This window comes from Solanum verrucosum, unplaced genomic scaffold (genome assembly GCF_900185275.1).
Source record: "Solanum verrucosum unplaced genomic scaffold, falcon-dt-bn FXZP01000261.1, whole genome shotgun sequence".
Taxonomy (NCBI): Eukaryota; Viridiplantae; Streptophyta; class Magnoliopsida; order Solanales; family Solanaceae; genus Solanum; species Solanum verrucosum.
Window position 1 is genome coordinate 6,039,859 of NW_026019969.1, and position 24,514 is coordinate 6,064,372.

Genomic DNA, 24,514 nt, shown 5'->3' on the forward strand with positions numbered 1-24,514 from the left:
ATAGATCAACATACTATTTCCTTTCATCTCTGAAGATTTGCAATATTCCTTTTCTTTACATTGAAATCTTTGCAAATTTTGGCAATAACAGGCAATTTGTCTAATATGTGATTATCATCATGCTAGTAAGGGTGTTCACAATATTAGCATCAACAACAATAATAATTACTTTACTATGTCCCAGTTTCCAAACAAGTTGGATTGGCTATATGAATATACACTTCTTCATTTAAGCTCGGATTATATCATTAAGAGGGAATCACAAATCACAACAAAATAAGTTAGAAATTTCAGGGTGGGAAAGATAGTAACATACGTAATAAAGAAAAAAAAACAGAGAAATATGTACCAATAAACTTTTTTCCTAAGTTTGCGAAATTATCCTTAATCGAGAGGAAAAATAAAAGAAAAAATTTAGGGGTTATATGTAATTAAAGGTTGTTTTGTGCACAAATGTGCAATAAGTTTCTCCAAAGTGGTACACATAATATTGTTTGCATTCCTAACACCAAAACAGTCCGCTGTAGCACTGGCAATTCTATCTTATTGAAGAATCCGGGTTCAAATCCCGGCAGCGGAATTTTTTAAATACATATTTTTCCCTTTATCGTTTGTGTAACATTATCTTTTTCAAACTTTCAATAAATAAATGTGAACATTCCCAACATTATTAACAATTGCAAACATTTAAGTTAGATTATTTGTACTTAATGAAGGTCATTTTTTAGATCTTAGTTATTAAGTGTATTTATTTTTTAATGTTGTAATCACATAATTAATAAATATATTTCTATCGTGATTATAGAATATAGATATAACATAAATATATTTTTACTAGTGAACTTGTTCGCACGATTATAAAAGACGATAAGATATCAATAATTTTATTAAATATAATATAGATAAAAGAGGTGTGCATATATATAGTATACACATTACACATATAATTGATTTCATAGAAGAAACTTTTAATTAGTAGTTTTAGTAGATTCCAACAAAGCCATATGTTACTATTTTGAACTAAAATAAATTGTAAATTTACGACAATTAGATATTCATATAAAATAAATTGAAATTATAGTGAAAACATAAAATAAAATAATGCAACATCACTCTTATGACCTTAATCACTGAAAAAATAGAAGAAGAAACAATACGAACTCAATGCACATTCCTATGAGATTTTGTTCATATCCATTCAAATGAGTTGATTGTCATTCAATATCCTTCATCTTATTCATTAAGTCAAATTAAAGCATGAATATAATATATATAAAACTATAATAACTTAAAAAACTAATTTAATAATTTCTATAGAGTCTTGTAATATCTATATTTATAGGACTAAAATATCAGATAAAGTCATGAGTATGACTTAAAATTATTTTAGAGGTTATGATAATAAAAGGTTGTGTGAGTAATAAAAATACAGATCATTGAGTTTTACATTAAAGAACAAGAATGGATTGTCAATGACATATTTATTATTTTACAATAATAGAGAAGTAGGAGAATTTATCAAAAATCATGAAAAAAAATTATAATGACCAAAAAAGTTATAAATTAATATTTTTAACTAACAAAAATTATAAACCACAAAAGATAGAAATTCATATAAAATACAAAATAAAGAAAGAAATTATGGAAAAATAAATATATTATTCTTACAATCTTAATAATTAAAGATAGAATAAAAAAATATAAAATTAATGTAAAATCTTTCAATTATTTTGTCAACATCCACTCGCTCAAGCCGTTCATCATTCAATAGTTTTTCTTATTCTTCGAGTCAAACTAAATCATAAATATAATAAGCATACAACACATACTTAAAAAAATAAGATCATTTCTATAAAGTTTTTACAATGTCTCTATTAACACTAACATAAAATATAAAAAAAATATAATAACTATAAGTAATAAAAGTATTCCTTACAATCTCAACAGTAAATGACACTGTAATGCATTCTATCATCATAATGTTTTTGGAGGATGATAAACTCTCCATGATTATTTTTATTTCTCTCTCAATATGCATATTTTGGCCTATGTGATGCAAATTCTAATTTGGTAGAGTAAAGTAAAACTTTTCTCAAACTCCATTATATAGCTTTCTTCTTACATAGGGGAATATCAGAGTGTGTTTTTTTTTCTTGTTCCTTTTCTTACTGTAATATAACAATGGCATGTTAATAATTAGTACTAGCAAATGATGTTTCTTTTGGCTTGTTATTTGTTAGATAATTTTTTTTGAAATTTTAGGTGTTACTAATATAGGGAAACAAATGTTTGCTTAATGGTGGATTTTATATGTTTTGAATTAAGTTTAATAAGTTGAAAATTAAATAAATGGTAAAAAAATAATTTGAAAAAAATAGAGAGAAAAAAAATGAATGGTCTAGGAAAATCATAGATATGTGTCAAATCACCTCTTTATTTATCTATTTATTTTATTTTTAATAGCTCCAAGAATCTTTAAATTCAATTAATCAACTATTCACCTTTCAATATTATTATCATCATTATTAATATAATTTAAAAGTTATGATCGCCAATAGTCATGGAAATAAGGACAATTAAATTGTTATGCTAAAGAACATGAACGAATGAAGAAATAAAAATTAACACATTCATTTTTACACAAAAATATCAAGAAGAAAAAATAATAAAAGATGTCAAAAAATGAGAAAAAATAAAAATAAATAGGATCCTTGGCCCAAAAAAAGGTGACACGATACTTTTCTTTTATCTAGTTTTATGTTATATATAACTTTCTAACAAATGTACGTCTTAACTAAAACCCGTATGACCTGATATTTAGATGAGTTGAACGTCATGTGAAAACCGCCTCACTATCCTCTTCATATTTACCCCCCCTAATAATTTTCAAGTAAGTAGATATCTTTTTTAAAATTTTAAAGTAAGTAAATATCTTTTAAAATGTTTTCACTTGTTTTTAATTTGTTCTAGCAAAATGATAAAATACAATTTATGCACCCAAATATTTATCAGCCATTATTAATTATGTTTGCAAAACATATATGACATAGTGTTTTGATTTTGTATTTTTTTTAAAAAGTATTAAAGATTAAGCATAACTTTTAAAATTTGGTTAGAACATTTATATGAATTTAAAAATTAAAATTTATTGCAACAGAAAATGACTTCCATCTAAATGTGACGGAAGTTATGTTCTCCTTTTTAAAAAATACAGTTTAGCAATCAAACAACAAAGAATGGTATATTTTTTTAGAAAATGTTCTTCAGTAAATATTTCTTGTAAAAAAATTAGAAAATTAAGAGAAGACGAGAAACACATATAATTTACAAAATTAGGTTTTAACTCTAGAGGAAAAAGGTCATTATTTTTCAATCCAAAGAAAACCTTTGAGGTTACGTGTAATGTTAATAGTTGCTCCTTTCGTTTCTATTTGTATGTCATCATATCAGATTTTCATGTCACTCAAGAAACTAGATAAATTTATCACTATATCCTTATTTAGTGATTTTTTTAAGTTAAGATTGCAATAAATAAACATAAATTAATTAAATTGACCAATAAACATGAATATTTAATCATTTAATTTTCATATTTTGATGAAATTCATATTTTTAAGGCTAATAAAAATAGTGCTTAAATTATATAGAGACTTCCTCCAGCGTACAAAAGAAAATTCAATAGCCTCAGCCAGTTTTTTTTTCTTCATAATGTGTTAAATATATTTTGTTCGCAACATTTATACCAAACTAGTCCGTTGTAGCGCTGGCAATTTCAATTTGAATACTGAAATCCGGGTTCAAACCCCGGCAACGGAAATATCTTTTTTGATGCATATTTAATTTCCTTGCCATTTAACATTATCTTGATTTAATTATTAAGTGTATTTCCTTTTTAATGTTACAATCACTTAATAATATGAATAAATTTGAATGATTGAAATATATAACACAATTTTAATATTATCAAGATGTTCATTCATTTTATTTTTTTTAAATAATGGTTCACTAATTTCATTCATATTTCACCATGATCGTAATCGTTTATCATTATAGGCAAAAAAAATAAAAAAAATTAACAAAAGTGATATTAGATCAAAAGTTTAACGAAAGACGAAATTGTTCAATTTCCAATTTCTAACAATACATAAATAAATTTGGCCTTTACCCCAAATCATAATTAGAACAAACTTAAGCGTGACATCAAGTTAGGTTAGGACAATTTTGAAACTAGATGTGATCAAATACATGATGATTGAACAAACGAAAATCACCAGTAGAGAGATGAATAGAGTCTTGCTCCATTTTGAAAAAGAGAAAAGGCTTCTTAATCTTTTCTTTTCGTCCCATTTTAACTGTCGTTTTAATTTTTTTCACTCTCATAAAGAAAAATAATGAATACAAGATTTAATTTACTAAGTTATTCTTGATATAGATGTTTTTTTTGAGAATTGAGAAGTATTTGAAAGAACAATTTCTTGGATATTATTAAGGATGAAGTTCAAAACAAATTTAAAACCGAATACACACCCTTTTTAATTAACCGTGTAAGAATTTACCCGAAATAAAAATTCACATCAAATGAAATAATACATTGAAACAAATACTAATTATAGCTTTTTTAGAAATAAAAAGGCGTGTGGCGTGATAGGTACGCATCACGCGGTTAATATCCTCACTTATATATATGCGGTGGGAGACGACGCTGTAACAATATTTGCCTTCAAACCTTGGCTTTAATTTAGGCGGGACAAATGGCGCTGTAGAGAAGGGGATCCAATTTTCAGTTTCTTTAACACTAGGGTTTTCGCTGTTCTTCGTCTCCATAGAAAGGTAATCACATAGATGATACTAAGAACAAATATTGTTGAAAATCTTTATTAGATTATCGGTCTTGTTTTCAAGATTGCAGCATTGAAGCAAGAAAACTGAAGTACTTTTCGAATTCTGACATTAAAACACAGTCAATGTAGCTGTAAACGTGTTCTTTTTCCAATTCGTTTCATTGTATTTACATAATCAGATAGATGATGTTAAGAACAACTGTTGTTGGAAAAAGTAAACAATTAGTGTAATGGGGAATATCACCTGGCGGTAATTGGGAAATTAGGTAAATAAAAGATATATTGTGAGAACTTCTTGTTAATTCAATTCTTGATTGAAGTTTGAGAATTATTAGATTATCAGTACACTTTCCTACCTTGAAATTTTATTGTTAATTCAATTCTTGATTGAAGTTGGAGAATTATAAGATTATCAATTCACTTTCCAACCTTAAATTTTTTTCTTGTTAATTCAGTTCTTGATTGAAGTTAGAGAATTATTAGCTTATTAGTGTTATTTTCAAGATTGCAGCATTGAATCAAGAAAACTGAAATACTTTCCAACCTTAGAAACAGTCAATATAGTTGTAAGCGAGTTCTTTTTCCTATGTCCAGAAGTTTTCAATTTGTTTGATTGTATTTAATGATATTTAGAACAAATGTTGTTGGAAAAAGTAAACAATTAGTGTGTGATGGGGAATATCACTTGGCAATAATTGGGAAATTATGTAAATAAAAAGTCTATTGTGAGAACTTCTTGTTAATTCAATTCTTGATTGAAGTTAGAGAATTGTTAGATTATCAGTGTTATTTTCAAGTCATCGCAGCATTGCATCAGGAAAACTGAAACACTTTCCGACCTTAAAAATTAGTTTTGTGTCTGTAAGTCCCCCAAAACAGTAAATATTCTGAAGTTTTCAATTTGTTTGATTGCAGTTCAATCTGTACTCTCTGACTTTTGTGTGTATGTGCACTCTCAGCTGCATTGTTCTTGAAACAATTATTACAGTATGGACCCAGACCAAGTTGTTGCTGAATTGGTTGGAATGGGATTTGAGTTATCTGATATTACAAATGCTGTTGAAGTTGTGGGTCCATCAATTGATAATGCGATTGATTATCTACTCGATGATTCTCGAAGAAACACTGCAAGTGCATCAACTAGTACTGCATGTTTCACCAGTCGTGCTGGTATGCTGGGAAAAAGAGGCTCCTCTTCTTCGTCTTGTTCTGCAGGCAAAATACGGCAATCGAGCATAAACGAATTCACTCAATCAGCAAGTAGACCTAAAAGAAGCAAGACAATGAATAAGTTGAATATGTCTCAATCAGAAGTCTTGCAAAGAGATATGGGAGTCCAGAATGTGCATCCTCCTCTAGCGGATTCTGATCTCCACGTTGCAACTGAAAAAGCTGTATCATCATCTTATTGCAAAGATGAAGATATTGGACCAGATTGGCAAAAGAAGGTCAAGACTTTGTTGCAGAAACACTTTGGATTTCCATTGTTGAAGGATTTTCAGAAAGATGCTCTGGAAGCTTGGTTATCTCACCAAGACTGTCTTGTTCTTGCAGCAACAGGATCAGGTATTAGCCCTTCACACTTTTTCTTTCTTCACCGTTCTTTCCCTTCCTGTAAAATGTGATTTTCAATGTCTCAGAGTTATGCTTCTGTAGGGAAATCTTTGTGTTTTCAGATTCCGGCATTGCTGACTGGGAAGGTTGTCATAGTTATATCACCGTTGATTAGCTTGATGCACGATCAGTGTTTGAAGTTGGCAAAACATGGTGTTTCTGCTTGCTTCCTTGGATCTGGTCAAACTGATCGAAGTGTTGAACAAAAAGCAATGGCGGGCATGTATAGTATCATTTATGTATGCCCTGAGACAATTCTAAGGTATGGAGCATGTTAATCTCTTGAACTGTACTTCAAGGATAGGATTGGCTGTTGTTTGACAGATGAGTTTCCTGTTTTTCTTTTTCCCTTTTCTTTCAGACTCATAAAACCCCTCCAAAGCCTTGCAGAAAGTCGTGGAATTGCTCTATTTGCAGTCGATGAAGTTCATTGTGTTTCTAAGTGGGGTCATGATTTTCGACCAGATTACAGGTTTTTATTCTTTTATTTGTTTGATAAATCAGACTAATGCTATTATTTGAAATTGGTTCTTGCAGTTGAAGCTCAAGGAGCCTCTGTGTTCCTGTTGCTTCTGACAAGCAAATATCGGCTTCTTTCTCTTCATTAATCTAGTAACACACCACAACAATTTCTTTAGTTCCTTGAGTTTTGTTATCATTCTGTTATGAAGGTAGTGTTTGCACTGTAGACACAGTCTTTTGCTAGACCAGGCTATCAAATTACACCGGACTCTAATATGTCCCATTTATTTCCTAGTAATTTCTGTTATTCAATTACAAGGACTAATTTACCAGTTGAGCGTAGATATGATTCTTAATACATCATGCTTATTAACTGATAAGACAATACCATGCATATGACTAGACAAACTCCTCAAATATATCTCTTATCAACTTTGTTTTAGCCAAGCAAAAGCTGCAGAAAAATATTGACACAAATTTTCCATGTATCATAGGCGATTGTCTGTTTTGAGAGAGAGCTTTAGAATGGATACCATGAAGTTTCTGAAGTTTGACATTCCGATCATGGCACTGACTGCTACAGCCACTACTCGTGTTCGAGAAGACATTCTGCAGTCATTGCACATGTCAAAGGCGACAAAAATTGTTCTCACTTCGTTTTTCCGGCCAAATCTCCGATTTTTAGTAAGCTAATTTACACCGGTATTTATTTTTGGTTTGGTATTCCTTGTATGTCCTGCAATTGCATTTGCTGCACCATTTCATTCTTTGCTTTCTTTCTCTTACTTTTCCTTATTTTGTTTGTTGTGTGTGTGTGGGGGGGGGGGGGGGGGGGGTTGAGAACACACTTATTTACTGTTAATAATCCATACAACATTTAAACTCCCATGACGTTAAATTCTTCAGAGAACTCAATACTTAAATTGTGACATTATGTTTTCCTATCAATTAATCATGAATTCACACTCAAGAACTAAATTATTACTTCCTTTGAATAGTTATGGTATTTAAACTAGATCCTTAATCTTTGTGTCACTTTATGTCTGCTGCATAATACCATGAAAGGGCTATACTGCATATTAATAAAGTTCCCATTGATTGTTTTTAGTTTTATTTTTTGCTACAGTATTAGTGTTTGAACCTTCTAAATGTACAGTCTTCATTATCTGTACGTATGCTGATTGAAATAATGGTAAATCACTTCATTTCTGTTGCTTGCAGGTGAAACACTCTAAAACATCATCCTTAGCATCCTACAAGAAGGATTTTCATGAATTGATAAGCATTTATTCCAGAAAAGGGAAGTCTTCCTCGAAAAATAAGTTAATGTCTACAAATTTGGAGGAGAACTCTGAAAGCTCTGATAATGCTTCCAATGGTTGCATGGATGAATGTAATGGGATCAATGAGATTAATGTAGACGACGTTGAGGGGGATGCTGTTTCTGACAGTGACAATGAAGTATCTTCTCCTGGGAGATATGGTTTAGATTCATTGAAGGATAGACAACTGTCTGTTGAGTATCTGGAAGATGAGTGTGATGTTGTGCAAGATGTTGATGATTTGGATGGTAAAACTCTTCTTTGGGTGAAAAGATCGTTTATACATTACACATCCAATTTAAGAGAAAATTTGATTGACCCCATCTTCCATGACACTAAAGATTACACTACCACTAACTCGATCTGTTACCAATGTCCGAAAGCCACAGCAGAGACCTTGAAAATTATTTTGCGTAAACATAGAGAATTTTGAAAATTTTAATAGTAGTTACCTTAGTGTGGATTGAAACAATTCCTTTTGTTTTGTCGTAGCTGCAGCAGTAGTTTTATCTACATTCTAAAGTGTTTAAGTTTCAGTTTACTCACTTGCAATAACCACTAGACAATCTATCGTCACATCGGTGCAAGATTATTTAGTATGAGATTCAAGAGGATATAACCTTAGCTTGAGATAGATATGGCTTATCCCTGGAAATGGATTGAAGAAAAAACCTTGCATCATCTTATCCTATGAAACAACTCTCTTAATACATGATCAAAAGACCACATAAGATAATAGCATCTCATCCTACTCTTTCTTGCATTCTCATACTTGACCTTTTTGTGTGACTGATAGTCTCTTCATTTCTTAAAACCAAATAAGGGAAATGTTTTTTGTGGGTTTTCCTTAGCCTCTAACCAGCACTGTTGCAGCTTAAGTAAAGACTTCATCTTCTCGTCCAGGGTACTTTTTAGGGGTTTCCTCAATTTCTCATTGGCTACTTCGAATGTAAATTTATTACTTTAAATTATAAGCTTGGTCATTTACTCCTATAACTTACTTTATGAATTCAAATAAATTGTACTGATGTTAATAATTGCTGCAGTTTCTTGTGGTGAATTTAGTGGAAAACTACCACTGAAAGGTTGTAGTGGTTTTCTGTTGCACAAAACTCCTGATCTGGCCAATGATCCAGGAGAAAGAGCAAAGCTTCGACACAAACCGTTGGAGGATGGACCAACAATAATCTATGCCCCAACTAGGAAAGAAACATTAAGTATATCAAAATTTCTTTCTAAATTTGGGATCAAGGCTGCTGCTTACAATGCTAAGGTAATATATATCCATTCAGTTGAATTAATTATATTGCTTTCCCTCTGGTTTTATCGAGTTGCGTTTAATTCACCACAAATTATAATTGTTTGAAGGACATCAGATAATTTTGCATGGTTGCATGGTGTAGGAGCATGTCTTTAGGATTCAAAATACCATAGTTGTGAAAGTGGACTAAAGGTGATCATAAGCATGCTGTTCAATTGGTTTTCTTTCATGTAATTTAGGTATAACTTGTCACCGAGATATTATGTGGTAGATGTCTGCTAGATTATAGTCAAGGTCTAAAAATTTCACTGCTCAAGCATTTGGACATATTGTCCACTTTTGTGCAATTGACCTTACATATTGGTCTCTTATGCTACATCACCATCGAATCCAAAAACACGCATACCATCCAAACTTATGGTATGTCTTATGTAACACCTCACTCTTTTCTCCCTTTTTGATGTGAGATTTGCCTAAAGTGTCATATGTACCCCTGAAGCTTGCCAATCTAAAAACTTTCCAATCCTCATTAACTGAAAACTTTGACTCGTCCTCATTAACTCACCCTCCGTCGTGAGTGTCACATGAGGGTGCCTCCTTACAACTAAGTGTCCTTGCTAAGATTTGCCCCATCATCGTACTTCGGGAACTTGGCTTTGATGTCATAGTTGGTGTAACATAAGCCTGTGGCACATATTGTGCGCTTTGGCTTAACAGAACCCACAGATTTGTCTCCTGGACAACACTATCATCAAGCCCAAAAGCACTCATACCATATGAACTTGTGCTATATGTTCTTATATATCACTTCACTCATTTTTCAAACTTTTCGACGTGAGATTTTCCTATGGTGTCATATGTTACCCTCTGTCAGCAGCTTGGTAACATAGAAGCCTTCCAACTCTTTCTCTTTGACCCGCCCGCATCAGCCCTGGGCATTACAAAAATGATGCTGTTTAGGAATGAAGTTTCTTGATATACTCTTCCTTGTCAATTGAGCAGTAATGTTTGCTCTTTCGCTTTTCAGTTGCCAAAATCACATCTGAGGCAGGTGCATAAGGAATTTCACGAGAACACTCTGCAGGTAAAGCTAGGTGATGTGTTAGATGGAGTAATATTAACAAACATTTTGTATCTTATTTAACAATTTATTGCATGTCTGTAGGTCTTTGATCCTTTGCACTCAATATTTTAGAGTGATATGTGTATACTCCCGCATGTTCATGAAGAAGAAATTCATCGTTGAACTTATTGTCTTCATTTTTGTGTGAATCAAGTTCGATCAATCTCTATGTCCTGATCTCATATGCTTTATAGGTTATTTATCTGAACTTGGTCCGATTGAGGATTCATATGCTGAACCCTTCTAGTTTGGCATTGAGGCATAGTACTAGTAGTATTTGTTTTTATTGGTTGAATTAGTTTCTGTGTTGTCCAATCTCTGTACTGTCAGATACAATTTACTAATAGATGATTCTAATATAAGAGGGTTTTTGTTCATTAAGAATATAATGTGGTATGCAAATCTAGGTTTTGACTCTTATTATTTAATTCCTGCCTCAATTCTTATGGATGAAATTTTTTTAAAATAATTTATTAGTGACTTCACTTCTAAAAAAGATTTCACCCGTTTACATCATCATTAAATGTTATTGATAAGATGCCACAAAGAAGTCCGCAACATGGAATTGTGGTTCTACGGTCATGTTTCACGAATCACGAGTGGTTATCGTATCTGTAAACTGTCTTCAAGTCAGGCAATATGATTTTCTTATTCTATTTTGTTTTGATTGAACTGTCATAAGTAAGTCATAATGATTTGAAAAAAATTCCTGTTGCATATTTCTTTTCAACATAGGCTATCATTTTTTTTACCATTATTGATAATTGGTATATTAAGATGAATCCATTGCAAAGGTTTTCTGCTAAATCTTTTACCAAGGTCAGTGATATTCAAGCATGCTGTGCAATCCTGCATCCACTTCAACTCTTTGATAATAGTATCTTCAAGATATTTTGACAGCAGATAGGCAATATTCTTGAGCTTAAAGTTGTTTACTTACATTTAGGTTTTATGCTTGTTTATTAGTTAATTGAGGCTATGCATTGTACTTTCTGATATTCAGGTCATTGTCGCAACAATTGCCTTTGGGATGGGCATTGACAAGTTGAATGTGCGAAGGATCATCCACTATGGTTGGCCCCAGGTGCAATTACTCAGCTAGATATCCTTAATATATTTTATTTAACTACGTCTGTTTACTCATGTAAACGGACTCCATGTGAATCTTGAGCACCTTTCTTATTTTGTCTTTCGTCCTTCTCAAAACATGATTGTATATATGTTTATATGTGTTGTTAAGAAGCACTATGTGAGAGGACTTATTTGAACTATTTTCTTTTAGTTGCCTTTTTGTTACTATTTCAGTTATGCTTCTTGGTCAAGCTATTGTAACCTTTACAGAGTCTGGAGGCTTATTATCAAGAGGCTGGTCGAGCTGGTCGGGATGGAAAAGTAGCAGAGTGTGGTTAGTTGATTTGATTTTTTTTTATGTGTTGTTTATTTGTCGTTATCTTGAGAAGAATCATTTTACTTCCAAGAGAAAAATAATGTTATCCGCTGGTTCATCATTTATACTAATGTTTGGGATTGTGAGATGAACAATTTCCCAACTGATGCATGAGATCAGTTTCTCCGAGAAAAATAACCTATAATGGGCATTGAAGCAGTGCTGTTTTCTAGTAAAATTGGAAGTTCTATGTTAGAATTCAAAAGCTAAGGACATAATTTCTATGAAATACTTAAATATTGTGGATTTGCAGTCATGGAAAAAGGTTATGCAACCTCTTAATTCTAATCTAACATGGATGCACATTTGATGTCCACAGAAATTTGGCATGATTACATTTAACTGTTTCACCTTTTCTAGTTGTTTGACATTTTTTATGAAGTGATTGACTTTAAAAACATAGGAGCTAATCCTAGAATCATATAAAAGAAATGCTAGACATTGTAGGGTCAAAATGGTTCTCATTACAAAAAGTTAAATGAATGTACAAAGTGTCTTCTTGAAGGTACTTAGTTTAGAAAGAAAAGTATACATAATAATGACACAGGTAACAACTGAGGAAGAAGTTGATGATAGGATTTTAGCACACTTACTAGGAAAAATAAATATGGTGAAAGGAAATCTGACAATTGTCAAAATATTACTATATGAATAGCTTTGGTGATAAGGAACCTCATGCCTTCTCCTGGGTTTAGCAGAGTTTATCCTGCAGTGCATAAAGTCTGGTTTTGATACACTTACACCAAAATGCTCTCTTATTCAACTTAAATTTTCCAGAAGAGTCATGTTTATCTATCGATCTGAGACATCGGCTTCCAACAGGGTAGGCACTACATGTATTTTTAAGCTGTTTGATTTTTTGTGAAACAGTCCTGTATGCAAACTTGTCAAGAACACCTACGCTTCTACCAAGTCAAAGAAGTGAGGAGCAGACAAAACAAGCATATAAGATGTTATCTGATTGTTTTAGGTAGTAAGATGATTATTAATTGAACGTCTTCAATTAGTACTTTGGTTTCCATCTTATGTGTTGGTTATGTTCAACAGATATGGAATGAACACTTCTTGCTGTAGAGCCAAGACACTTGTGGAGTACTTTGGCGAGCACTTTCTTTTGGAGAAATGTCTTGTGTATGTCAAGACACACTGGCTATTGTGCTTTCTCTTTTGTTCCTTACAAGCTGCTTCATGTCAAGGATGTGTGCTTGTGCTTTTCTGTTAATTCTCTTCCACTTTCCTTTGGGGTGGGTGTGGAGGGCAAAGAAACAGCACTATTGATGAGCTATAAGTTTGTTTCTAATATTTGATTCCTCTTAAGTTAGTCTCTAAATTGAGGTTTCAGGTGCTCGTTTTATCACAGGACATGCCACATAAAAGAGCGATTCATTTGTAGCAGTTTGAAGTAAAAGATGACTTCCTATGCATGTAAAGATGTGCCAAATACATCCCATTGGCTAATATCTTTTTCAATTAATGCTTACTGACATTTGCCTTTATCCTCTGAGTAAAATCAATTTTTGCTCAAGAAACTACATGTTTATCATAGGTTTTCTTACTTGCAATGAGTTCAGTTTCTTAGTTTATGTCATTTACCTGGTACATAATGCACAGGTGTGATATATGCATCAAAGGTCCACCTGAAAGACAGAGTTTAAAGGCTGAGGCGATGATCTTCTTGCAAGTTGTTTCTACTCATTGTGTGAGTACGTTTGCCATCTCACATTTGCTCGCCCTCCTTCGTACTTTGTCATCTCATATTGGCATTGCTGGTCAGTGTTAATACTTTCTGGCGCAGAGAAATTTTGCAGACATCTCCTATGGTGGTTATGAAGGGAGACTTGGCGAGAGGCCAAACATCAAGGCTTTAGTCAGCAGAATAAGGGAACAGGTACTTGTTCTGCTCAAGGCCCTCTCTCTCCCTCTTATCCCTTGCTATCTGCTAGTTTGATGTGCATGCCCCATTGAAAATTCTCAGCGAGGGCCCTTTTAGAAAGAGCATGTCTACCAAGGGATATGACAAAGAACCTACAAATTTTCCTTCAATTTGAATGAGCTTCTTGTTACCAGTTTCTGGGATCTTTCATTCCCTGCCAATAGAGTTCCCTGGAGATATATCATGTTTGTAATTTGGATTGCTCTCGAAGAGCTTTCTTCAAAATCTTTTTTGACATCAATCATATGTTGGGATGCTTATAATAATCTGCAATTCCCGTCTTATGGTATAAAGCTACTACGTCATACTGAAAATAGGTTCAACTTGTCGAGCAGGTGTCCTCCAGCTACATGCTACTCCTACTCTTAACAAGGTCGTGTTTAATTCTACTCATCTCTGAAGTGCCAATTTTCTTTTACAGAAAACTTTGTCAATCCGCTGTGCATTTATTCTGGTATACTATACCACTTTAAAGTTACTCATTTTGCAGAGAGTACCTTTTAAGTTACTCATGCATTCTTCTATTCTTGTAAATTCTTGTACTTATCGAGAATTATATTTATATCTACTTTTGGTTCCAATCTTTCCAGTAGCATATAACGTCAACTCCACTCTTCTATTTCGTGTTCAACTAATGCAAGAGAATTGCCTGATATTTCTTTTATTGAAATCGAACTGTTTTTGTTGTTTTCCAACATTTTTACAACATTGCTGCTAAGACTCTTTTGTATTTACCCTTTCCTATTGCAACTCTAATCTTGTCATTTGTCTTCTGTGTATTTTGTTGTAGTATCAACAATTTAGTGCAAGTGACCTCTTGTGGTGGAGAGGTCTTGCTCGACTGTTGGAAGTTGAAGGATTTATTAGGGAGGGCGATGACATGGTATGCTTTCTGCATAGTAACCTTTGTTATTTCATAAAAGGTTGTACAACTAAGTTTTGGCACTATGTTTCTTAAATCCATCCCATCTTCGTTACTTTTATGACCTATCTGATATATCCTTCTCATTTTATACTTTACTGTATTATGGTTTAAATTAGTCATGCTGTTCTCAATGCTGAAAACTCCAATTTTAGAAACATGTACGATGTGTTTGCCTGGCAGGGAGTGGAAACAAATACTTGGAATCCTTTCTAATTTGCTATTATTGGTCTAATGAAGGTTCAGTTGGTTTATTCTATATTGTAAGTCTAGAAGTTTCACTAACAAACATCAAGTTGGTGCCAAAAAGTTAGTACCCTTATGTAAGGATTATTTTTTTGAAACTAGTAATGTTGTATTCCTCAACATTAAGGATATGCTGGTGACCTCCAAAAATTAGTACATAGAGGGACTAGGAAGGCTAATTACAAAGATCCTAGCATAGCTACTAGTTGCTCTACCTCCTCTATACATTCCTGTTTACACCAAAAATACAAATATGCAATACAACAATTTTCTTTTAACTTTCTGTATGGAGTTTGATTTGTTCTCATAGCATCTTCCATTTCTTTCCTTCCATATTGACCACCATATGCATGCTGGAATAATTCTCCACCATGGCTTTTACTTCCTTCTCTCCTGATTCAGCAACTCAACGAGTCAGCAGTATGCCCTGGCATCATCCAGCTGTTACCAGTGAGCCTAAAAAACAGAGACCATAGTTGATCTGTGACTCTACAGTGTAGAAAAAGATGGTTGTTGGTCTCATTGCATAGAAAACACCTTGGTACTAGTTGTGCACCTTTACTTTGCAGTACCTCCTGAGTCAGACAAACCCTCTTAGCTACCATCCATACAAAACATTTGATCTTGGTTGGTGCTTGGCTTGTCCGTACATATTTCCAGCCAATCTGAGGCCTTGCTGAGTTTCCAATTCCTTCTTATAGAGCTTGTTAAATGTGAACCTTCCATCCTCAGAGTGTACCCACGAGACTGTGTCTGGCCTTGCAGCAAAACAATTAAACTCATTGATTACATGTAACAATTGTGCCACCCTATCTATTTAACAATCATTGAAATGTCTCATGAAAGATATATCCCATCCATTTGCCCAACTCTCAGCTAGAATGATATCTGGATTGCTACAGAAAGAAAATAAGTCAGGGAAAGATTGCATTAATGCTACCCAAACATCTTTCTAGAATAGTATTTTAGCTCCATTTCCTATTCTGAGTTTGATGTTTCCTGCTAATTTGGTAGTTTGGTCCAGAAGGATCTTATTGTTTTCCATGTTGAAACTCCATATGGTATAGTGACCTCATTGGTACACCATTGGGAGTCCTGGCCATACTTGTGATGTATAACTTATCTCCAAAGAGCCTGTTCTTCTTCCACATATCTCCACAGCCATTTCATCAAGAGACACTCATTGTGGATTCGAAGAATCCTAACTCCAAGACCACCTGAGAGCTTAGGTAGCTGCACTGACTCCCAGTTAACCAGATAGTACCCCTTCCTTTCTTTGTTTCCAAACCAAAGAAAGTCTCTTCTAAGTTTGTTAAATTTCTCCAACACCTTAGCAGGTAAGGGAAATAGAGACATGACATAAGTGGGGAGGGAGTTTAGCACTGCATTTATTAATGTTTATCTGCCCCCAAGTGACAAGTATTTGAGATTTCCATATGGCTAACTTCTTCTCTGACCTATGGATTATCCCATCCCATATTAGTAATTCTTTGTCTTTGCTTCCCACAGGCATTCCCAATAAGTTGTTGGGAATTGCTCAATCTTGCACCCTAGGATGTTAGCCAATCTTTGCATCTGTGCTACTTCCTTGATAGGGAATAAACTGCTTTTCCTCTAGTTAACCCTCAGACCAGAGACAACTTCCAGGATCACAAGTATCACTCAGATATATCTGATCTGGTCTTCTTTTGCCTCATAGAAGATTACAGTGTTATTAGCATACAACAATTGGCAAACCCCATCTGTCTTAAGATGTTTAGAAAAAACCCTCAATTTACATGGTCATATGCTTTTTCCAAATCAAGTTTGCACATGATGCCTGCTTTCTCTCCTCTTAAATTTGTGTCCACACATTCACTGACTATTAATGCAGCATCCATGATTTTCCTGCCCTTAATAAATGTCATCTGGTGCTTGTTCACCAGCTTGCTTACCACCTGTTTGAGCATTTTGTACATCCCACTAATTAGACTTATTGGTCTGAAGTCCCTCAGTGATGTAGCTCCACTTTTCTTTGGGATAAGTGCCATATAAGTGACATTTATGCTTTTTTCAATAACTTGGACCTCATGGATACACTTCATAGTGTTCAAGATGTCTTCTTTAAAGACACTCCAAAATTCTTTAAAGAAGCTCATTGGGAAGCCATCAGGTCCTGGTGCCTTGTCACTGACACAAAAATTGATGTCTTTTAAGACTTCTTCCTCCTTGAACTGTCTCTGCATCCAGATCTGTTCCTCCAAGCTAATTGTGAAGTCTTGTAAGTTTAGATTAGGTCTCCATGTTTGTCTCTTTGTAGAGATTGTGATGGTAGTCTTGTATTTTCATCTTGATAACTTCTGGATCAGTGATATGTCCCTTCCTCTTCAATTTTGTCAATGGTGTTAATCTCTTATTTGGTGTGGCCATTCTGTGATAGTATTAGGTGTTCATATCTCCATTTTTCAACCATTGGATTCTAGACCTCTGTCTCCATGCTATCTCCTCATTCTTGACCACCTTCTCAAACTCCATTACCAAATGAACTTTCTGGAGTAATTCATCAACCGTGAGTGCTCTTTGCTCCATGATATTTTCTATCCCAGTAATTTGGTTCAGGATGTCCTTCCTCCTCTGTCTCCAGTTATTCTTGTTTTTCTTCCCCCATTCTTTTAATTTTCCTTTTAGGAGTTTTAGTTTGGTAGTTAAGATGTATGCTGGGCTCCCAGTTACATTGAAAGAGGCCCACCATTCTTTTACCCTCTCTTTGAAACCATCCACTCCCAACCACCATTGTTCAAACTTAAATTATGACTTCTTGAAATCCATATCTCCACATGTAAGCATGATGGGGTTGTGGTCCGATCCCAATTTTGGCATAAGTGATTGTTTGATGTGTAGATATTGTTCCTCCCACTGTGAAGAGTAGAGGAATCTGTCTATTCTAGAAGCACTCTCATAATTTTCACTCTTTCTCCAAGTGTAAGACCCTCCAAATAAAGGAGGGTCTACAAGCTCCATGCCATTGATCTATTCTGAAAACATCACCAGATTTCAGGTGATGTAGACCCTCCTCTGGATATCTGGTGATGTTGAAATCCGACCAAAGTTCCCTCCTTTCCCCTCACATTCTGCATAAATTGCACTTAAAATGCCATGTCAGTTCTTGCTCTATGCCCTCAAATCTACAAGTAAGCATTTGATTTCCCCTGTCTACCATTTCCCCCTTCCAAACTCTTTTGTCCCATAGCACTACTATCCCCCCCACTCCTTCCAATAGCTTCTACATGAGCTTGTCCCAACCATATGTTGTTCTAGATTTGTTGGTAAAGATTTGAGTCATTCCTTGTTAGCTTAGTTTCAACCAACACATGAATGTCAGCCCTCTATTGAAGCAACAAATTTCTTACGAGTGCTCTTTTGCTCCTCCCCATTTAACCCCCTAACATTCTTAGATAATTTATTTTTTTGAGAAGGTAACAACTTGTATCCTATTCCAAAACAAAAAACCAAAACCTGGCACAACAAATTACAGGTTCCTAATTACAATTGTGGAGTAGCAGGAAGATCTTCAATCCTATAGCAAAATTTACAAGGAACCTAAAACATCTGTAACTGATTCTAGATCTTCCATGTACTCCTGTTTACACCAAAAAAAGAAACAACACTAAGCAGTTCATCTTAATCTTCGGGATGGAATTACTCTTGTTTTGGAAGCATCTGAGATTTCTTTCTTTCCACACAGACCACCAAATGTAAGCCGAAATGATTTTCCATCTCATTATCCCCAGTAATGCTTGCATAACTGCTCCATATCTTCAGAGGCTGGGTAACTTTCTTAGGCATAACCCATTTCATGCCCTTCAGATTGATGAAAACATATCACAAAATGTTGGTCCTTCTATCGTGAAGGAAGAGATGGTTGACAGTCTCTACTTCTTCACCACATAGGAGGCACCTATGACTCAATTGAATATTTCTTTTCATAAGATTATCTTGGGTCAAAACTGCCTGCTTAGCAAGGAGCCAAGTAAAACAAGACACTTTTTAGGGGATTTTAGTTTTCCATATCAGCTTCCATGACCACCTATTTCACTGACTGTTACAAAAATTAAACTTCTTGTAGGCTCTTTTGACACTGAAATTATTTTGATTGTGATCCTGCCATCCCAAACTATTTTGTGCATGAGTAGTTCTTTTGAGTTACCTCAAGACCTTGTAAAACTAACCTTTGGATCTCCTAGTCATTTAGAGGTCTTCCAAAACTCAGATTCCACCTTTGGTTTGACCACATCTCTGCCACAATGGCCCTTTGCTGCTGGTTTAGGATGAAAATATCCGGGAACAAGGTTTTTGAAGATCCTTGCTCTAGCCATCTATCTTCCCAAAAAGAGGTTTTCCTACCATTAGCCAATTTAATACTGCAGTTTCCTCTGAGCTTTGGCCAATGGTTTCTGATGGCTCTTAAAGGCTCGATCTGTAAGTGCTAGTGACCATTTTAGCTATCCAGAGATCCTCTATTTCATATTCTGCCTGTATTACATCTTTCCACAGATCTTGCTCACTGGAAGCAAATCTCCATAGCCACTTCATCATAAGGCACTGATTTTGGATTTTTAAATTCCTTATTCCCATCCCCCCTGCTTGTTTACTCTCAATAAGAGTATCCCACTTAACCAAGTGGAGTTTCTTGGTTTCACCCTCCATAAAGCATCAAGTCTGTCAATAACACCATCATGAATAGGGAAAAACGACATCATATAGGTAGGCATAGAGTCCAAAACACTGTTGATGACTGTTAATCTTCATCCTAAAGAAAGGTACTGACTCTTTTAATTCACCAACTTTTTTTCACTTTTTTCAATCACCCCATTCCAGATGCCTATAGATTTGCTTTTGGATCCCAAAGGCATCCCCAAGTATGTAGTTGGTAGGTCTCCTGTCCTTCCCCCCAAAATCCTAGCCAGAGAGGGTATCAGGGACTTCATTTCATTTACAGGATACAAGAAACTATTGTTCCAATTGATGTGAATCCCAGAGATAGCTTCAAAAAGAACAAAGATTACCCTTAAAATCTTGAATTGGTTCCTATTTGCATCATAGAAGACAAGAGTGTCATCTGCATATTGTAAGTGAGTAATCTCCATATCAGCCCCCACTCTACTGGATACCTTAAAACCTCTCAGCCACAACTTTTCTTGAGCGATTTTCAACATATCATTTAGCCCCTCCATAGCGATAATAAAAAGAAAGGGAGATAATGGGTCTCCTTGTCTTAAACCTCTCTGTGAAGAGAAGAAACCTGTGGGAGAGCCATTTATTAGAACTGAGAATTTCACGGTGCTGATGCAAAACTTCATCCATCTCAACCATATACTTCCAAAACCCCTTTTAGAAAGAGTCTCCAACAGGAACTTCCAATTGAGGTGGTCATAAGCTTTTTGAATGTCCAACTTACATAGGATGCCTGGGACACTGCTTCTAGTTCTAGCATTAACATACTCATTAGCCATAAGAATGGCATCCACTATTTGTCTCCCTTTTATGAAGGCCAACTGTTGGGGGGGTCCACCAGTTTGTGCATAACCATTTTGATTCTCCCGGTGAGTATTTTGGAGATGATCTTGTACACGCTATCAATTAGGCTAATGGGTCTGAAGTTAGTGAGCTCCTTAGAACCCATTTTTTTGGGAATTAAAGCCAGATAAGTAGAGTTGAAGCTTTTCTCAAAGACACATCTCTCATGAAAGTTCTTGACTGTAGCAATCATATCTTTTCCAATAACCTCCCAACAATGGGTATAGAAGGCCATGGTAACACCATTAGGGGCAGGAGCTTTGTCACTAGCACAAAGTTTGACACTATCCCAAATCTCTTGGTCCTCAAATTCCTTCTGAAGCATGAATCTTGCACCCACCTGAAGGTCTCCAGAATATAACCCCATATAGAAAACTACAATTTTCTTCTTTATGTCTTCTGGATTCCTGACTACTCCACCCCCCAAAAGCAGTAAAGTATATTGATGCCGCTAGGCATCTACTTAGGAGTTTGTCCGCCTTTGGATTTGCAGGCATGAAAAGAGTTTACCTCCTGCTGTATTTCTTGTTCTTTTTGAGCCCATCTGTTCCTGTGTAATGCTTCTTTATAATTCCTTTCCCCTTCTGTGTATCTGGATGTAATATAGTCTCTTTGGTATTTAATGCAAGCTGTGTATTCAAACCATTTATGAAGCCTTCAATTTTCGTTGCAAGCCCCAACCACCCCTCATTAAAGTTGTTCTTAGGTAGAATTATTACTGATCTGGATGCACCATTTACTGCAATCATAGAGATGAATCTACCATATTTATTGAACTTCAAGGATAAGTATAAATAGGCAATCAGATCTTTGCCTCTCCACAATTTAAAAGCTTTCCCCCTTATGTCTGATGCCTCTCGCAACCTCTTGACTAACCATAACAATGCTGCTTTGCTAAGTGTCACCTTCGCATGTGGAGTTTTGAGCTCTCCACCCAGTTGAACCAAGTTCCGTTAGAAGATTTTGTCTCGGTTAAGTTGTATGATCTACCCCCCAGCCTGAAATAAATACGATTGGAGGAGAGAAGGTTACATAAAGGAATGGGAAATACTATCCCCTTACGTAAGGATTATATTGCCCCCAATTTTCATGAAATACAAGATGCTCATTGAATGCAAGATGCGCGCATGACTTTGCTGGAGTCATACATTATCTTCCACCAAGTTTGACCAACTATCCATACTATATGCTATTTTTATGTCATACCAAAAATACAAGTGAAATAGAAAAGATCTTCTAATACTTTCTGTCATTCTCACTATTATGAAACATTTTCCTATTTGTACATATTCCGTTCATTCCGTATACTCCAACAGAGACGAGGCGGTTTTGTCTTCCAAGCTGCCTTACTTTCATTGCCTATCCTCTCCAATGTTCAACTTGTAATTGTTTCCTCCACTGTCAGTGATTACACCCAAAAGATGTTAAGGATGAGAATGCAACACTCCATAGTTGTAAAGCCAACCTCCAATGCAACGAGAGATGATTAGTATCTTCTCCAGATTCTTCACACATACATACCAAGTACCAACTCATAAGTATCCTCCTTTTTCTTGTGTTGTCCGCTGTTAAAATTGCATCTTGCACTGCACACCAAACAAGGAAAGTTACTTCGGAAATTTGATGTTTCAAACCTTTTTCCACATATTGCTATTATCTCCGATTTCTGACAACTCTAGATCATAGGTTTCAATGGTCTTTAGCCCCCATCCCTCCATATCAGTTTATCTCCTCACTCATCTTCGGTTGGATAATTATATTATTTCTGAAAGTAAAAGTAGTACTGTTGTTATAATTTGAAATGTCCTGGATATGAGTTTTTTTAAATTAAGAAAAGAGGTCAAGGGTTTTGGGTCAAAGCAAAAAGACAATAGATGGTCTTATTGGGACAAGACTGTCTTATGATAAGATTGTCTCCCAGGAAAACTGCATTAGTTTGATACTGTCACTAAGAATAAGACATTTAATTACCCTTTTGCTTGGTTTGTGCTATATTTGAGATCTGCTTGTTTTACTTTTATCCGTCTGGTTCCTCCTGTTTGATGGAGAATGTGGAAAGATAGAACTAGTCAAACGTGTGAAAGTTTGAGTGTTAAAACAGCTGTTGTTTCCTTGGAACTATGGTTTCACAACAATATTGGTATGATGCATCTCTAGCGGTATATTTCTGTTAGGAGGGGGTAAAGGTTTTCATTTGGTGCCTTATTTTCCACTTTCTTTATGTTATGTTACCTTTTAAATCAATCTTGAACTGGGAGTATGTTTGTATGTGGTTATTTTCAATGCTACGGATGATCATTTATGGTGAATGTTACAGACCCGTGTGCAGATAAAATATCCAGAAGTAACAGAACGTGGAAGGCAGTTCCTGAGTTCTGAAACAGAGCAGCCATTCCATGTTTATCCTGAAGCAGATATGTTGCTTTCCATGACAAGCCCCAAGTCCTTTTCCAGTTTTGCTGAATGGGGAAAAGGGTGGGCTGATCCCGAGATCCGTCGCCAACGCTTGCAAAGAAAGCGAACATGGAAATCTCCAAGAAAACGAAAATCACGTAAACGTCAGCCTGATTCTAATACGGTTCGAGGAAGATTGACTGCCAAGCTGTCAAAAAAGTGACAGATGTGAAGTTAAAAAGAATTCCAACTTTGTTGGAAATTGAAACAATCAGCCTTGTAACAAGGTTGAAAGATTCGTAATTTGCACCATCCCATTCTTTAGTTATTCGTCCATTATACGTTCTGGTTTTTAATTGGCGGATTCTTTTAAGATGCCACGTTTCTCTTTTTTATTTTTTTTATCTGAACTTGGCTCCAAACTTGAGAATACAACAATATCATACCTAGTGTAATTTCACAAGTGGAGTTTGGGGAAGGTGGTGTGTACACAACGTTGCTCTTACCTTGTGAAGATAGAAATTTGAGTGGAAAAACAGTACACGGGGAGGGGGTCACGTGTGAAGAGATACATTTCGACTTGAAATGCACGAGGGCCTGAAGCAAAGACCCTAAAGGAGAGACTTGGGCCGAGAAAGTGATAACAAATGTATAAAGGAAAGATCAAGCTTTCAACATCTATTACAACAACATACCCTAATGGGTCGTTTGGTGTGAATGATAATACCAAATAGTCTTGGGATTAAATTATAGTATCACTTATTTTGTTGTTTGGTTGGCAAGTCTGGGATACTTATCCCGGGATTAAAATAAGTAAATGACAAAAATGTCTATTTCAATTCTTTTTATACATCACTTTTTATAATCATGAAGGGAATTTTTGTAAGCAAATATATTTTTCTTAATATTTATTATTTTAGATACAACAAATCAAACACTCAATGAAAAATTATCTTATCATAACTAATTTCATCATAATTTATCCCATTATAATTAATCTCATCATAACTTGAATTCAAACCAAACGATCCTAAGTGGAGTATGGGAGAGTGACGTGTATGTAGACTTTACTTGCCTTGAGAAGGAAGCTCTGAAGGTCTATTTAGGATTGGAAATCAATGAATTAAAAATAAAAGAAAGAATATTTTAACACTTTTTTTCCCCTTTCATATGATAAGCCTTGTAATTTGCCTTTCCCCCTAAATTAAAAGAAATTATTTCACTTCAGTGATATTTTCACAAGAAGAAGCGCATCTGGTGTAGTGGTATCATAGTACCCTCCCACGGTACTGACCGGGGTTCGATTCCCCGGATGCGCACTCAGTTCATTTTTGGTTTATGCCTTTTCCATTTAGACTTATTGGTTTATTCCTTTTCCATTTATGTCTAATTT

General features: G+C 34.8%; 1 protein-coding gene and 1 non-coding gene across 12 annotated transcripts in view; both read left to right on the forward strand.

The window, feature by feature from the left end:
- LOC125815226 (ATP-dependent DNA helicase Q-like SIM) overlaps positions 1 to 24,514 on the forward strand; it is a 38,142-nt gene that overhangs the window by 13,138 nt on the left and 490 nt on the right. Inside the window, exons 1-16 of one of the 11 annotated variants that reach the window (XM_049494651.1) lie at positions 5,641 to 5,702; positions 5,801 to 6,407; positions 6,498 to 6,717; positions 6,817 to 6,927; positions 7,412 to 7,601; positions 8,139 to 8,487; positions 9,286 to 9,512; positions 10,528 to 10,584; positions 11,627 to 11,707; positions 11,965 to 12,028; positions 12,941 to 13,040; positions 13,118 to 13,201; positions 13,682 to 13,769; positions 13,866 to 13,958; positions 14,794 to 14,886; positions 23,045 to 23,351. In XM_049494651.1, coding sequence (XP_049350608.1) covers positions 5,831 to 6,407; positions 6,498 to 6,717; positions 6,817 to 6,927; positions 7,412 to 7,601; positions 8,139 to 8,487; positions 9,286 to 9,512; positions 10,528 to 10,584; positions 11,627 to 11,707; positions 11,965 to 12,028; positions 12,941 to 13,040; positions 13,118 to 13,201; positions 13,682 to 13,769; positions 13,866 to 13,958; positions 14,794 to 14,886; positions 23,045 to 23,344 — 2,634 coding nt within the window. In that variant the 5' untranslated portion in view covers positions 5,641 to 5,702; positions 5,801 to 5,830 and the 3' untranslated portion in view covers positions 23,345 to 23,351. The other 10 variants (XM_049494652.1, XR_007442159.1, XR_007442160.1 and 7 more) reach the window with 10 other exon arrangements.
- TRNAG-CCC (transfer RNA glycine (anticodon CCC)) lies at positions 24,370 to 24,440 on the forward strand. The gene has a single exon. It is a non-coding gene; the product is annotated as a tRNA-Gly (tRNA).